Here is a 17,961-nt window from a genome sequence, read left to right as displayed (position 1 = left end):
GTTTCAAATCTTATGCAGGAACTTTAAAGTGTCTTTAAGCTATAGAGATATGTGTTATCAATTTATTGTCTCTCAACTCCAAATGCACATCCATGACAAATGGAATTTCTTCAAGTATTTCTCCTTTAATAGGAACATAGTGTTAAGCTTTCTCAGGAGGGGATGCTACAGGGATAATGCAGAAGGAAGAGATTCTCCTGCCATGTTTAATGTAGACTAGGAGTTAGCAGTGTGGGTGTGAGGACCCTGGATAGAGCCAGTGTAGATGTGAGAATATCAGGTAGACTGAGGCCCAGCCATGAGCCCAGAACACAGTCCCTCTACAACCTTGAAGCCATGGTCTGGCAATAACCATTCCTCAGTCCTCACAACACAGAAACCAGAGACCCCATGCAGCCCAAATGTTCTTGAAGTCTACTGTCCCCACTAGCATCAGAACTCACACTACAAACTGATCCATCTCCTGCACTCCCATAAGATAGTTTATTCCTTGCCTAACAGCTCCAAACCAGTTCCAGCCTCCTCTGCTATCAAGCAGGCTGAACTATACCTTCTCAACAAAGTCTGAACCCTTTCCAAGTTTGTCAAACCACAGTATAAAGAAAAAATAATAATATGATCAACTCAAAATTAAGACAACGTATTTGATAAAATTCAACACCATTCATTGACAAAAATTTTAAGCAAACTAGGAATAGAAAGCAACTCCTAAATCTGAATTTAAAAGGGGGAGGGGGTCTATTTTTTTAAAAATATCTATAGCAAGTATCATACTTAATTTTGAAATGCTGAACATTTTACCTCTGAGATTAGGAATGAGACAACAAAGCCTGCAGTCACCACTTTAATTCAACATCAGAGTGGAGGTCCTAGCCAGTGCAATAAGCAAAGGAAAAAAATATATATATATAAGTATTGGAGAGAAGTAAGGCTTTCATTATCCACAGATGGCATGACTGTACAGATAGAAAATCCAAGATTCAACAAAGTATTATAAAGTTAGCAAGGTATCTAGATATATGGTCATGATACCAAAATAAACTGTATTTTCACATGTCTGCAAACAGTAATATTTTAAAATATGATTTTCAATGAATCAAAAACCAAATAACTTCAAATCTATAAACTTAGATTAAATTTAATCTAGAAAGTGTACTTACGCAAGACCTCTTGACACATAAAACTAGACTATTTTATGACAAAAAGGTTTAAAAAAACCTCAGTATACAGAGATAAAACAGGTTAAAAGATTAGATGATTCAGTACTATAAAGGTGTTAATTTAGCCTTATGTTAATTTATACAGATTTAATGTGCTCACAATAAAAATCCCAGTGTGTGTGTGTGTGTAAACTGGTAAACTGCTACCATGGAAAGGAAACGGTCCAAGACTAGCCATGATACATTTGAACAAATAGATGGACTTACTCTACCCAATACCAGGATATACTATAAAGCTGTAATAAGACATTGTGATATTTGTGCCAAGATAGTAAAATGAACCAAAGGAAAACAGAGTCCAAAAATAAATGTAGGCATATATGGCTATTTAACTTATTATAAAGCAACACTGCACAGCAGAGGGTCTATTCCATAAATGGTGATGGTTGACTGGATAGTAAAGGAATTAAAAATATAAACCCTACCAATAATCACAAAAATAAATTATAGATGTATAGGCAAAATAATAAATCTTCTAGGGAAAAGTTGTCATGATGATGTATTAGAGAAAAATTTTGTAAATAAGGCACAAAGAATTAACTGTAAAGGAAAAAATTGGTTTTGGCTAAATGGATAGATATTCAGGAAGTTCTGTTCATTTACAGATACCACTAATGAAGTGAAAGGTCAGAGTGGGAAAACTATTTGCAATACATATACCTGGCAAATGGTTCATGCCTAGCATACAAAAACCAAATCCATAAAAAGACATAAGACAATCCAACTGAATAAAATGGGAAGAGAATTAATGGAGACTTCACAAGAGGATATTCAAATGACCATAATCCTTAGATCTCAACCACCAGGTAAACACAAATTACAGTCACAATGTTATACCATTACATACTGATCAGAATGGTTAAAAGAAAAATACCGCTATTATAAACGGCTGGTGAGGATGTAGAACAACTGATACTCTTATACACTACTGGTGGTAAGTATAAGTAGTTAAAAGCACTTTGGAAAACTTTTCAACAAAAACATACATAAAAGGAACCAGCAATTCCACCACCAAAAGAGAGGTATAATGATGTTCACAGCAGTACTATTCATAAAAGCTTCAAAGTGAAAACAACCCAAATGTCTGCCCAAAATAATAGATTAGTCATGGAACAGAATACTGTACAGTGGCATAAGAAAAGAAAAAAGAACTGCTACATGCAACAACATGGATGAATTTCTCAATGCCAACAAAGTTATATAAGGTTCAAAAACAGGTTAAACTAATGTATGGTGTTAGAAGTCAGAACTGTAGTTATTACTGGGGAAGAGATAAGGATTTGTGATTAGAAAGGAGTGTGAGGGGCTTCTGTAGTACTGGTAAAAATGTATTTCTTGACCAGGGTGATGGGTGCATGGATATGCTCACTCGGTAATAGTTCATCTGACTGCACACTTGCGTATCATGAATACTTTTATATATATACTCAATAAAAAAGTTTTAATATTTCATGAATCCAAATCTTGTTCAAACCAGCTCATACCACACATCTTCAGTTGCTGTATTTACCTGGAACTCTGACTTGACTCAAGCCTCGAATCTCACAGTTAACACAGTATAAATTAAAATCATTACCCCTTTGTTATGAGTTGAGTTGCCCCCCCCCTTAAAAAATAAGCTGAAGCCCTAACTCCAAGAACCTGTGAATGTGATCTTATTTGGAAATATAGTCTTTGCAGACGTAGTTAAGATATAAGTTAAGATAAGGTGATACTACGGTAGAACTGGCTTAATCCAATATGACTGCTGTCCATATAAGAGAACAAGCCATGACAGAAACACATAGGGAGACCGCCATGTAACAACAGAGGCAGACACTGTAATGTTGCAGCTGCAATACAAGGAATGCAACAGACTGATGGCCACCACCAGAAGCTAGGATGAGGCAAGAAAGGATTCTACCCAAAGTCTCAGACTTCTAGGTTGCAGAACTATGAGAGAATAAATTTCTGTTATTGTAAGCCACCCAGTTTGTGGTACCTTGTTCTGGCGGCCCTAGGAAACTAATACACTCTTCCTTGCAACATCTAATTCTTAGCCCAACCTTCGTTTCAACAATATTTACACTATTCTCCCATCTGCCTAATACAAAAATTCCAAATGCACTAGTTTTCCCCCACTCCTCATATCCTGGGATCATTAAGAAGTATTATTTTGCCTTTTTAATTATCTCGTTTTTAAACCTTTCCTTTCATTTCTACTATTACCATCCTAATTCTGGCCTAGTAACTCTACATCTAGACTACCGTGCTTATGATGTCAGTATTTCGTAAATACTACTTTCACTATATTATTTCTCTGCTCCCAAACTTCCGACAATACCCTACTACATCATATTCACAAGACACTGTAATCTAGTTCTGTTCTATTTCCTTCGATACCTAAAAGCGATTGGTCCCCAAGAATACATTTTCCTTTATCAGCTAGTATTTCACAGTACATAGAATAATTTCTGGTGCTCAATTAATAACTACCACCAACATAAACTTTTACTATCTCCACACCAACACTCATATTTTATAAGTTTATATCAATGCAAACTCTTGCGTTCAGTACAGACCTATCTTTCATTCTTAGTTGATGTCTTACTCCATTTTTACCTAAAGGTTCTACTACTAATTCCCAAGATTACCCCAGCACTCATTTATTTTCAAAATAAAATGTTCTCTACGACCAAGGTCCATAAGTTTGGTACCTATGTTTTCTTCTATGTAACGTACTGTTTTGGGTCTCATATTTAGGTCTTTGATCCACTTTGAGTTAATTTTTTTACATGGGGACAAGCTGTAATCCAGTTTCATTCTTCTGCATGTGGCTTTCCAGATTCCCCAGCACTTTTTATTGAAAAGACTAGCTTTACTCCATTGTATGTTTCTGGCTCCTTTGTCAAAAATTATCTGCCCACATACATGTGGTTTTATATCTGGGCTGTCTATTCTGCTCCACTGATCTGTGTGTCTGTTTCTGTGCCAATACCATGCTGTTTTGACTATCATAGCTCTGTACTATAATTTGAAGTCAGTAGCGTGATACCTCCAGCTTCGTTTTTTTATCCCTGGATTGCTTTGGCTATTTGGGGTCTTTTGTTGTTCCATAAAATCTGATGATTTCTCATTTTATTTCTTTAAAAAATAACATTGGTATTCTGATGGAGATTGCATTAAATCTTTATATTGCTTTGGGTAACATGGCCATTTTAACTATGTTGATTCTTCCAATCCATGAACATGGCATATTTTTCCATTTTGTTATGTCTTCTTCAATCTCTTTTAATAATGCTTTGTAATTTTCAATATATAGGTCTTTCACGTTCTTTGTTAAGTTTATTCCTAGGTATTTTATCCCTTTGGTTGAAATTGCAAAAGGAATTGTTTTTTTCATTTGTTTTTCTGAAGTTTTGTTAGTATACAGGAAAGGCAATGAATTTTTGTACACTGATTTTGTATCCTGCAACTTTACTGTATTTGTTTATTGTTTCTAATAGTTTTTTGGTGGAGTCTTTAGGGTTTTCTGTATGCAGAATCATGCTGTCTACAAAAAGTGACAGTTTTGCTTCTTCCTTCCCTATCTGGATGACTTTTATTTTTTTCTCTTGTCTTACTGCTCTGGCTCAGACTTCCACAAGTAAAGGCAAAGGAAGTAAAGGCAAAAATAAATTAATGGGACTAATCAAATTAAAAAAACTTCTGCACAGCAAAAGAAACTGACAACAAAACAAGGAGGCTGGAGATATTTGCAAACAGGAGCTCTGACAAAGGTTTAATTTCCAAAATATATAAAGAACTCATAAAACTCAATACCAAACAGACAACACAATCAAAAAGTGGGTAGAGGACGTGAACAGACACCTCTCCCAAGAAGACATACGAGCAGCCAATAGATATATGAAAAGATGTTCAACCTCAGAGCAATTAGGGAAATGCAAATCAAAACTACAATGAGATACCACCTCATACCTGTTCGAGTGGCTATTATCAACAAGATTAGCAATAACAAGTGTTGGAGAGATTGTGGAGAAAAGGGAACCCTCATTCACTGCTGGTGGGAATGTAGACTAGTACAACCATTATGGAAAGAAGTCTGGCGATTCCTTGAAAAATTAAGAATAGAGCTACCATATGACCCAAAAATCTCTCCCCCCGGTAGATGCCTGAAAAACTCTAAAAACATGTATTCACAAAGATATATGCACCCCTATGTTCATTGCAGCATTATTCACTGTGGCCAAGACATGGAAACAACCAAAGTGTCCTGCGATAGAGGACTGGATAAAGAAGGTGTGGTACATGTACACAGTGGAATACTACTCAGTCATAAGAAAGGATGAAATATTGCCATTTCAACATGGATAGACTGCTAAGAATATTATGCTAAGTGAAATAAGTCAGTCAGAAAAAGCTAAGAACCATATGATTTCACTCATATGTGGGATATAAAACTGAAACTTGTGGACACAAACAGCAGTGTACTGGCTGCCAGAGGGAAGGAGGTGGGAGGTTAAAGGGGTCCTAATATATGGTGATGGGAGAAGACTGCACTTTGGGTAGTGGGCACACAGCGTAATATACAGATCTTATAACACAGAAACTCACATCTGAAACCTATATGTTCATATTAACCAGTCATCCCAATAAAGTTAATATAAAAAAATCAAAATATATCACTTACATCACTAAAGGTCAAAGCCTCTCCATAACTTCCCTCTCTTATACCTGGAAGTATCTCTGTATCTTCACACATCATTTTCTTTTTTTCCTATCTAATAGAAAGAACAGTCTCTCATCATTTCTAAGACCAGCTTCTCTCATCTCCGCTTTTAATGTTTCTACTTACTTTCTGTTCCTGGACCTTGCCACATCAATGTGCTTCTCCTACCACCCTCCCAAAGACAGAGAAGTCTCATCATAAAAAAAGTTTTTCTTCAACTTTCTGTAGTGGCCCATGGAAAATATATTCTCTTAGACTATGGCGACAACAATATCCAGTTTCTGAGAGCAACAATGCCAGTGTAAGAAGCAATACTGTAATGTCCAATGTTTCAAGGGGCAGCAAGCAATGAATGACTTTGGAAGGCAGACTCTTCTTGTTATCTTGGCTCTGGTTCTGAATCCCTAGTCTCCTTTAGTTCTTGATTTCCATAATTGAACCACCTAATATCCTTCAGTCAATTTTGTTTTAACTAAAGTTGTTTCTGATGTCTGTAATTAAGAACCTTGACTGATGTCATAGCTCAGGCTGCTGTAACAAAATACCATAAACTGGGTGCCTTAACAAACATTTCTCACAGATCTGGACAATAAGAAGTCAGACCAGGATGATAGCATGGTCAGGTTCTGGTAAGACCTCTCTTCCTGGCTTACAGACAGTTGCCTTCTTGCTATATCCTCAACATGATAGAGATAGGAAGCTCTGGTGTCCCTTCTACTTCTTATAAGGGCACTAATCTCATCACAGGGGCTCTAAACCCATGATCTCTTCTTAATCTCATTACCTACCAAAGAATCCTTCCTGATATCATGCTGCAAGTTAGGGTTTCAACATATGAATTTTCAAATGACCACAAACATTCAGTCCATAACAACTGATACATTATTCTTTTCCTTAAATTACTTTCTCATCTTTCTCTTTCCCATCTTTCTCAAAAGTAGGCCCTATCCTACTACTTCTTCACTGTCCTCTTATTTATTAGTATTTTGGAATTTGACTTCTTTCTCCTAACCACTTTTACTAAATAAATTACTGAATCATCAATGCACTTTCCTCTTCTGTTGTTTACTTCTGAATCCTCACCTGAGGATATTTTTTCCATTGTTTTACAGAAAGAGTGGAAGGGGGAGAGAGAGAAACATCAATGTGAGAGAAATACATCCTTGAATGGTTGCCTCCCTGTGCCCTGACTGGGGCTGGGGATCAAGCCTGCAATCAAGGTAGATGCCCTTGGCCAGAATCGAGCCTGGGATCCTTCAGTCTACTGGCTGACACTCTAACCACTGAACCAAACCAGCTAGGGCAATGCCCTCCTCTCAACTACTAAACCTACTGTTCTATTTATCAAGTAAGAGCTCTGCCCCTCCATTATTTCTCCCCTACCCCCTTCTTCACTCTTATCCAATCAAAATACCTCAATGTTAAAATTTTTTCCAGTCCCTTCCTTACTTCTTCCTTCCTTTTCCTCTTCTCCCTCCCTTCTTCTTTGCTCCACCTCTGCCTCCTCTCTCTCGCAAATAGCTCATCTAATCCAAATACCTCAATCCTGATAATTCTCAATTCCATATCCTACCCCATCCTCTCATAATAAATTTCCAACTACAGCTTTAAAATATGCCCCAGAGGCAATTAAAATTCTTCCAAAAAATATGGATTGATTAATCCTTTTACCAACCTTTTCTAGTCATTAAAGACAGAAACCTAAATTCACATCCAACTCTTCCTTCCTCACCCATAATGATATCCAAACACCATGTAATTTACTTCTGAGATCCATCTCTCCTTTAAAATCCCTCTGCCAAACTGTCATTTATCTCTACAATCTTCTCTTCCCATTAATGACTGCAATTTTCCCTTTTGCTTGTCTCTCATATCTCCAATATATCTTTTACACTGCTGTCAGGGCTATACAAAACCAGACTGAGTTACCTGCCTTCAAAAGCTCCTCACTGCTTACCACATAAAGCTTAATCCCTTTAGCAAAAGTATTTTAAAATCCATTATTTCTCTCCATAAAGCTCATGCTTAAACCACATGAGAACATTAACTCCCTGCACAGAGTTCTCAGTCCAATCTCTTTCCAGCCTAGAATGCCCTCTTTTTCACTGACCTTCCCTCACAAATAGAAATCTAAACTCTTCCTTTAAGGTTCAGCTAGAACATTAGGTCCTCTAAGTTTTACCCCATTCCCAGTTGAAATGCTCCTTCGTCTGTAATCCCACAATATTTTTATATTTCTAAGACAATTCATTTTCCTTTGCATTATTGTTAGTTGTATTTGTAAACTTTATTGCAATTTAATAGGGAATTCATTTAATTTTCACAGCAACTCTGTACATTTTGCAGGAGATGAAACAGGAAGAGAGGTCAGCAAATGGCTTTAAAAGAGAGATAGACACACACACATTTTTCTAATTCCAAATCTCTTAACAATTAAAATTTACATTTCTTAAGGGCAAAGATTCCAAGGGGCCTAGCACAGTCCTTTCTGTGTAACAGATGCTTTGTGTTTTAATAAACACTCTCTTCTCTGTCTGAAACAACCCTGTTTTACCTGTCTGAACTCTATTCTTGAAAACATAGCTCAAAAGTTTCATCTCCTTTAGCTAGCTTTCCTTAACTATTCCAGGCCTTACTTACCTTTTTTAGGCTGAATCATACTACTTGGTATGCTGTTACAAATGTCTTTTATGTGTATATCTTAAAATGCATTAGTCTTAGTAATGGGTTTATAAGCTTGGGAGCAGCCACCATGTCTTATTCCACTGTGGTATCCTCTATACTATCTAGCACTTGGTACTCTATCACCTGTTTCCAGATTGATGTTCAACAGTCCCCAATCTACTCCCTGCTGCAATTTCTAAGCCTTTTATTTTTTGTATTAGAGGTAGAGATCAACTGTTGTGACTAACAAAAAATTATCACATTTTAACAATAAATATTACTCAAACCATTTCTAAAATTTAAAACTCACAGGTCAAGGAAATATTTTAATCATCTGATGGAAGAAAAATCTAGAGTGACTATTTTAGATGACTGTAGAGGGCAGCAAAGCAACAGTAGTATCCTCAAAGAAAGATAAGTGTTCTTAGGGAATTCCAGATTTGTTTTTTGTATTTTGACAAATGCTGTTATGGTTAAAGCTTTTAGAATACAGACCTTTTAGCATGCTATGCACAAATTTCACCAACTAATCATATATTTAAACATTTTTGCTATCAATTATAAATATAACAAAAATGTATCAATGCCCAGATCCTTTTACATACAACTGAAAAAATGCTTCATAAACAACACATGACTTCAAAACAGCCACCCTAATTGCTAAGTTGTTTACGAATCTAAAAGTTGAAGATGTTTTTCCACTGAAAAGTGTAAAGAAACCTATGTTAAATACAGAAAAGAATGTCAATAGTCCAAACAGTCTTATTTCTTGCTAAGAAATAACAGATGTCTTCACTAGTATTACTAATTCTAACCTTGACATGCCTTCTTTTTGTTATTCAAAATCAGTCAATCAACTGTAGGGGCTACCCCAGCTTTAAAAGAAAAAAATAATAATACATTCTCTGACACTGCAGTAGTATACAACAAACAGGAGGTAACAGGAGTTCCTTGCTATTATTTCAATATTAAAGTTCATTTTGGTTCTATCATGAACAAGGCAAATGAAATTATATCCTCAAAATAATCATATATGTATAATCGCAGAATTGCTTAGGGGTGAGAATGGGAAGCAACTATTAAAGTAGATATTTAATACAATTGCATTATTTGCATATGTTGCTCAAGGTTTATATGGTAATTTTTTTACCTTTTAAGTTTGAAAAGCAGAAATCAGAGATTTAGAGTAGCTGGTACACCCATTAGTATGTGTAGACACATGGTTTAGTGAAAAATGCTATGATGTTCTAGCCCTTTGCCATCAGGGTGGCTAGAACTGTTAGCTATGTACCTTCTACAACTAAAATCTCTTCAAAAACAAAGAAATTGAGAAGCTTTTTAAATTTATTATTGCATTTAAAGTAAAGTAACCAGGTTATCTCTGAGCAAATAAAGCTAGACAGTTTATTATCTGACTTAGTCAATATTAAATTGAATTTATAGCCATGAACAATTATAATTATCTCTAATTTAAATAAAATTAGAAGGGAATTTGGTTTATAATGACAAGACACTTGTGAAATGAATCTTAATCTATCTCACAGTAGCTACGACTAAATTAAAAATCAAATTAATAATTTTCAAGAACAATGGCCTAGGATATTGTACTAATGACAATCATGTCTATCATGGATAACTTATAGAAATAGTTACTATATGAAATTAAGTTTATCACAGTTTACCAATACTAACATTTCATTGATATTTTTGTTTTTCCTCTGAATTGAAGCCATTAGAAGAGTCAAACACACTCCTAGAAACAATGTTCTTAAACACTTAGCTGAGTCCTACCTGTGTGCACCTACTTTTTATATGACACTTGGTTTTCTCGTGTCCTTCCCAACATTACAAAATAAATTAGCCATCTTAAATTTATCTACTTTATTCCTAAAACTCAAACCCAGAATAAGATATGTTGTACATCAAGTGAGGTATGCCCCATAGAAGCTGCTTAAACTACATCTAAACTGGGGTAAATAATACACAGCTGATTTTGCAATGCCAAAGAAGAACTGTAGTCATCCTAGGTCAATTTTGCAAACACTTCAGATTCAAAATGGGTAAGACAATGGGGAATAAAGAAATAGAACTAAAGAAAGCAAAGAGAATTTTTAGAAAAAAGAAAAACCAATGAAGAACTATCTCATCAAGCAACATCTTTAAAACCTATCAACCTTTTCTAGTTTAAGTAAATATGTGTGTGTGTGTGTGTGTGTGTGTGTGTGTGTGTATGTGTTCCCACCCATCTTGGCAGGTAGCAATAGGACTAATATCAAGATAGGAATAATAACAAGTGTACAAACCTCTCAAAGGATATAATTCCTAGAGGGTGCACTGCACAACACAGCTTCTGCAACATAACAGATACTACGCAAAAAATTTGTTTAGTTTGTAAAACAGAATATTTTACTGAAGAATTTCTTAGACCATTAACAAACTAATGTACACAGTGACTTTCCATGAGGGGGCTATATGGTTAGTTTTTCCCATTCCCAAATGTATTCAACCATGCTACTTTCTTCCAAAAACATATCTTCTGAGACTAGTATTCCACTGAAATGCTTTGGCAAACACTGCTCTAAACCTAAAAGCATGAAAAAATGAACAGAATTTGCATGCATTTCCCACTAATAACCACATGTCACACTGTTAAACACAGAACAGGATAGGCCTCCAGGGACTAAGGATTGAAAGAGATCTAGGATCAGACAGGAAATAAAGCAGATTCAGAAAAGTTTTTATAGTTATTTATTATAGCTATTACTCTATTTTATTATTTTATTTCAACATGGAAGATGAAATCATAAACCAAGTATTCTCTGATACCAGTTTTTTGTATAGCAAATTTGGTCCATTCCTAAAACAGTTATAATGGGAGGAAAAAGAAAATATTAAAATCAATATAATTTTTAAAATAATTTGTGTTTATTCTGTGAAATGTGCTATGATGCATACAATGAAGCTTGAAGCAAAGTCTTTACTGAAAAGAGCACACATCAGAAAACAATTTATAATTAAACACTGATTAATTATATACTATGTAGTATTGAAGGTTCCAAGGAGAAAATCTTAAACTGGGCACTTCAGTATCTGACTAAGTACAAAGAAAGAATAATGTCATTTTAGGCCTTATAAGGACCAGAGAAGGGCATAACCTACTTCAGAAACAATGAATAGTTTAGAACTGCACTGTCCAATATGGTACCCACCAGCCACATTTGACTACTGAGCACAGGAAATACAGTTAGTCCAAATAACGATCTGTAAGTATAAAATATATACCAGATTTCAAAGACGTATTACAAAAGAAAATGTATCTCAACTTGTAAATATTAATTGCATGCTGAAATGATACTTTTATTATATTGTGTTAAATAAAATATTATTAAGATTAATTTCATGTTTCTTTTCTTTTTTAATTTGGCATCAGGATAACTTAAAATATGTACGTGGCTCACATTTTATTTCTATTTAGACAGTGCTGGTTTAAACTAAGTTTGATTTTGCTGTTAAATTTCCTGAAATAAAGAGATTTGAGAGCCTACCCATGTCAAGCATATGGGGACACGTGAACAAAATAATGGAGTATTATTTCTTTCAGAAGAGCAACCACATCTAGTCAAATTGTAAATAAAAATTCTGTAAAAAGAGCACTTTGGAGGGCGCAGAAAGAGTCATCTGATAATGTCTCTTAAAATTCAAATGCCCCAATCCCCAGGCTCCATTTCCCCAACCCTCTTGCAAAAATTGGTGATCCAGTAAGTCCACAGTGGGACCTGGAATGTTTGAAAAGGATTCCCTAGTACCTATCATTTGAATCCATCAGCACACCCCAATTTTGCTGACCCTGGCTATCTGAAAATAATGATTTACAGCCCCTCCTCACTTTAAAAAATGTCATTTCTTCCGAAGAAACCTAAGCTGAGAGCCTCTACTGGGTGTACTGGCCAACCTATTTAAAATAAAAACAAGTTTGATTTTATTTTTAATGATAAAAGTTAAAGGAAACTAAATAAAGTTTTTAAAAAACTATTATCACCTCTCCTATTTATAAAGTCACATTTACTATCTTACACCTAACAAAATAATCATCTAAAGTGTTGAAAACCATACTGTCAATTCTTAGCCACTTAATCCAGTTATAAGCTGGTATGTTTACCCACATGCCTCAAATTCCAGTTTATGAATATCTATTCACAATGCAACACAACAAATAGTTCTTTCCTAACTCATCTTAATTAGCAGAATGAATGTTGGGTAGTCAATAGGATTACGAGAAAAATAATCTCCCTGGATGCTAAGAATTCACAATATAAGTATGCAATAAACACAATATCTTTTCTAAAACAACTATGGTACCTATAATATGGCTTGTATCTAGATTCATAGAAGGCAGCTCTCACTAAAATTTTTAAGTAGTGATCCACACTGAGTCACTCAGAAAAACACTTAAAGCTCACCCTTGACAAAGGTTCACAACAAATTTTATTTAAATGACTAAATTATGTCAAAGCCTATTATAAAAATAAAAATCGTAAGTTTTATAAAATTCAGGAGAAGATATGGGTTCAAGATTTTACAAAAAGATAATCAAAAATACAACATTAATGGTATAAAGGCTTTTGGACCTCAGTGCTTGGCACACAAAATCATCTTTAGTATTCATTCTATTACTGACTTAAGGGGTGGTTAATTTCACATTAATAACCATGATTCATTAAATACCACATCTTTTGTATACCAGGTAGTCCTTCTTGTCAATTTTTATGAAGATGTTAAGAAGTTACAGAATATGCTATAAGAGTATAATTACAGTATACTGTATAATCACTAATTTTTAAGGAGTAAATTACAGAATGTCAAAATACTATTTTTTAGAAAGCTTTTCTTCAATAATTTTCAAATAGGCAAAAGCCAGTTTTATTCCTTAACTAACTATACAGATACAAAATGTACATGAGAGGTGCTGAATCACTAAATTATATATATAAAAATATGTGTAAGCATAAGAGACGTAAACACACATACACACACACAAACACACACACACAGCCCAGCTTTTTCCAATTCCTGTATCTGATGCTGTAGCTAAACACAATGAAAGACCTTATCCTTTCTGCTTGCTTTTAAGTTTGGTTCACTTTCTAATTATATAAGTTTAGGATGCAGAAAGATTCATATGTGCAATATGTATTATAGGCCCCAACCTGATACTATAAGTAATTTGATAAAGTATAAGCGAAGTTGAGACTCTCCTCTTCAACCCCTTATTTTCAACATAATCACTAATATTCTAAGTGATTTTAGGAACTGCCAAGTACTAAAAAACATTCTACATCATGAAGAGAAGATTCAACTAGGTTTCATACAATTACACTGTTGATTTCACCATATCCTAATATTCTGAAAATTGGCCATCTGTATATTTATCTGAAGTAAATTTAACAAATATCTAAAAAGCATTAATTGGACTATACACTTAAATAATGATGTAAAGTATAAATACAACAAGTCAGTGAACTTAAAAACTCAATTATTCAAGACATCCTGGTATAATTTAAGAATGACAAATATCAGGCTGGTTGGCTTTAATGTGCAATACACTAATTGCTAACATTTGAATGTTTACTATATTGCATGCACTCTGCTAAATGTTTTTATTTTATTATTTCATTTAAGAACTCTATAGGCAAGGTGATACTATCCTTAAAAAAAAAAGAAGAAAAAAAACGAGAGAGAGAGAGAAATTTTAAGTTTGCTGAGGTTAATCTGCCAATGACTCACACATCTAGTATGTGGCAGTCTTTTTTCAGAAAGACTTTTGTCAGTTCACATTCATATATCTTTACCTAATGGGTTAAGTATCCCTCTTCTGGGCATAGTACCTCATGCAGATCTCCACCATAAACTCCAAACTGTCCTATAATCATCTATTTCCTTTATGTCTACCACAATGCTATAAGACCCTTGAAGCCAGGGTTCTGCTTTATTCATGTTTTATGTCCCCAAGTACCTATCAACTGCCAAGAATATAAAAAGTATTCAAAGTGCTGTTAGAAGTTCAATATCATATTAGATCTTTTCTATAATCTTCTAAACATCATCTTTAGATTAAAAAAACCTTACTGAAAATGGAAATTATAAAATCCTAGATTCGAATAGGAACTTACTAAGTAAGGTCAAATAGTTTAGCTTCTTTTATTAATACTATATCCTTGCTAATATTCTCTACATCTCAAGGAAAATGTTGGAAAGAAAAGTAAGATAAATCCAATCACCTATGAATTAATCATCAAGGAATATGAAATTCCTGAATTAAAAAAATGTGGTTAATCAGTCAGATGGTATTATAAATCTAGTCTCCTTAACCTTTATACCTAGGAATTTGTTAGGTTTAAAAAATGCATCAAAAGCTGGCAGTCTGTCAACCTGTAAAGTTCATTTCTTCAAATAAGACAGCTAATGTGCATCCCAAAACAGCAAATCTGATGTAATTTTTTATAGCTTTCAGAATACTGAGTATACCAGTTGCAAGGGTTTTTTTAGCAAATTAACATGGTATGAAAATTACCTTGTACTGATAAATGATATTGCAGAAGTTGAGCATAGTTAAGACTATGCTAAGTGTAAACCACATATCAAAAACACCAGCAAAAAGAAAGAAATAATCTGTACATTATAAAAAAGTAAAGCATTCTATTAACAAATCATCAGACAGACATCTCTTTAAAGCCTAAAAATTTTCAGCTCTGAAACTGCCTACTCAAACATTAGTAGTATATGTCAAACTTTGTAAGAAGAACTATGAATGTGTGATCAGCAAACTGGTTACATGAAGAAAACTCTGTTCCCATACTTACTAAGCATCCATATGTCACAACTGTGCCCTACTCAGACTGAATTTAAAATAGAGAAAGGTTGATGGAGAAAACTCAACATAAGGGTTCACAAATTAGGGTGTTATAACACTATAAGCCAAAAAAGGAAACAGGAACGCAAAACTAGTGTCCGCCTCTACAACTACAAGCAGAGTTGACTCTAAAAACTTCAATTTACACCTCCTATAAATCGCAGTCCATTTGCCTATACTGCTTGAATTTTTAGGACTCTGAAATATCATGTCCCTTCTATAGCACATTACTAAAGAGATTTTAAAAAACCTCTTTTCTTCTTCCATGAGAAAATCAATGTGTTCCTTCAAAAAGCAATCAACACTTCACTTGCACAACTGTGAAATTATTACCCAAATTCTATTTCCTTCTATTAGCCGTACATATTACCTAGCTTCAGTCTTCCATAGGGCTTTTGCCTAGCTGATTAAGCCTTTACTGGAGGTACAAATAATACTTTCCCAGTCCTCAACACAATCTAAGTAAAAATAGTAAAACTGTTAATACTTTTCTCCCACCCAACTGTAATCCACAATCCTTCTTAATGGAAAGGAACAGTACACAAAGTCAATCTAGAATCCTGCATCAACTTAAAGAGATAACAGCTTTAAGAATTGTGTGGTAGAACCAAACATCTGGAGCGTAGGGCTGCAAAAACACTGTAGATTAAGACAACATGCCATTTATCATTGTGTACTTTGTAAATCAGAAACTTTCATTACTTGAACCGTGGTGGTGAACTGCTGGTGGAAATGCTCTGCCTAAAAGGGACGCTCAATCTCTTGAAAAGTTTGCCTCCCTCATAACCAACCACCTTGACACACCTACCCCAAACAGGATTCTTTTTCTGCTAAATCACACTGTCCAAGAAATCCGTACACATCTTTCCTTTTAATAAATACTGGTAAAACTTCTGGTTTCATTTAAGATTTCATTGCACACTGAGATCCAACAGCAGCCTTATGTAGCAGTAAAAAAGTCTTAGGTAAACCAATCTTTGAGCAAAGGTAAATTTTGCCTCTCCACCTTCCTCACCAAGTTGTCTTCGAATGAATAACATCCTGCGGTGTTTCGGTATTACCAAACGTCAGATACAGCTAATCCCCAAAGACTAGTGGTCTTATTTTGCCAAATCATCGCCTTCTATTAATGATCACTTACGTCCATCTCTCTTGCATGAAAGACATTTTTATAGTCTCCTTAACAAGTAGGCTTCTAGTCTCCCATACCTAGGAACAGAACTTACAAAGAGACTAGCTCCCAAATGTGACAGGAAAATTGTACCATAAACACGAGGGAAGGGTCGGGGAAGAAGCATGGGGTTTGTTGTGATCAGAAGACCCGGGCACAGCCGATGCCATATTTAACACATAAATCAAAGCCCTGAGAACAAATAGTGTTTGCAAAACTAAACACTGACAGTGTGTGAGAGAGAAACGTCCCACAAACGAAGGCAGCGACTAGCTCAATGCAAAGCCATCCAGAGGCAGACAGGGCAGGACCGGGCCGGAGGACCTAAGAAAACTGACTGTAGGGGATGCTGCAGGGTGGGCTAACATGGTGCCATCTCCAGGGTGGAAGGCGAAGACTGGAGGACCCGAAGGCTTCATTCCGTCGGACTCTGGTCCCTACAGGTATCTAGACGCACAGCTCAAGTTTCACCGGGAAGAAGGGAGGCGGCAAACGTGCATCCCCGCACCTTAGCCCCAGCCACGAAGTCCGCGCTCTCGGCTTCCGGCTCGAATTCGCGAGGAAGTAACGGTGCCCGGAGCACACACGGATGTTCCAGGCAGAAAACAGCACCGCGAAGCCCGGCCATGAGCGCGGCGAGCTGGGCGGCCTCGCAGGACGGGAGCGGGCGGCCGGCGTCGCCCTCGCGGGTCCCGGCCCTTCCCCGGCCTCGCCCCGGGCGCGGCCAAAAGTTTCCAGCCAAAGTCCGCGGCCCCCGCTAGCGCAGCCAACCGCCGAACGCAACCGCCTCGCCGCTCGCAAGAGCGGCCCGCGCCGGCCCGGTCGCGGCGCCGGGACCCCCGGTCGCGCCTCCCTCCGCCCGTGAGGGCCGACGAGGTTCACCTACCGCAGAGCCTGGAGAAGAGCAGCAGCGGGAAGAGCAATAGCAGCAGCGACGGTGGCGTCGGGGGCGGCAGCAGGAGCCCGGCCCCGGGGGGAGAAGCGGAGGAAAGTTGTGCTTTGCCGCCTCCGGGACACAGCGGAGCCGGCCCCGGGGTCCGCGCCATTCCCCACCCTCCCCCCGGCCCTCTCTCGCTCGCTCGCCCGCTCGCCCGCCCCCACCGGCTCCCCAGGACCCGGCGCCTCTGGCTCCGGGAGGCGGCGGCGGCGTCTGCGGCACAGCAGCGGCGACGGCGGCGGCGGGGGCGGCGGCGGAAGGTCCGGCGCGCGGCCGCCTAACTCCTAGTTCTTGAGCCTCCGCCGCCGGCTGACACTCCACGGAGCGCTCGCCGCTGCCTCGACACCGCCG

General features: G+C 36.9%; 1 protein-coding gene across 2 annotated transcripts in view; it reads right to left on the bottom strand.

Moving 5' to 3' along the window:
* Positions 1–17,732, bottom strand: part of NECTIN3 (nectin cell adhesion molecule 3) — a 97,720-nt gene extending 79,988 nt beyond the window's left edge. For both annotated transcript variants that reach the window (XM_087818147.1, XM_087818146.1), the window contains exon 1: positions 17,560–17,732. In XM_087818147.1, coding sequence (XP_087674273.1) covers positions 17,560–17,719 — 160 coding nt within the window. In that variant the 5' untranslated portion in view covers positions 17,720–17,732. The remainder of the gene's footprint in view (positions 1–17,559) is intronic.
* Between the last annotated feature and the right edge of the window lie 229 nt (positions 17,733–17,961).

Source organism: Miniopterus natalensis, chromosome 6 (assembly GCF_054644295.1).
Source record: "Miniopterus natalensis isolate mMinNat1 chromosome 6, mMinNat1.hap1, whole genome shotgun sequence".
In the NCBI taxonomy this organism is placed as follows: Eukaryota; Metazoa; Chordata; class Mammalia; order Chiroptera; family Miniopteridae; genus Miniopterus; species Miniopterus natalensis.
Note: the sequence above shows the minus strand (reverse complement) of the source record. Positions and strands in the feature narration are given on the sequence as shown.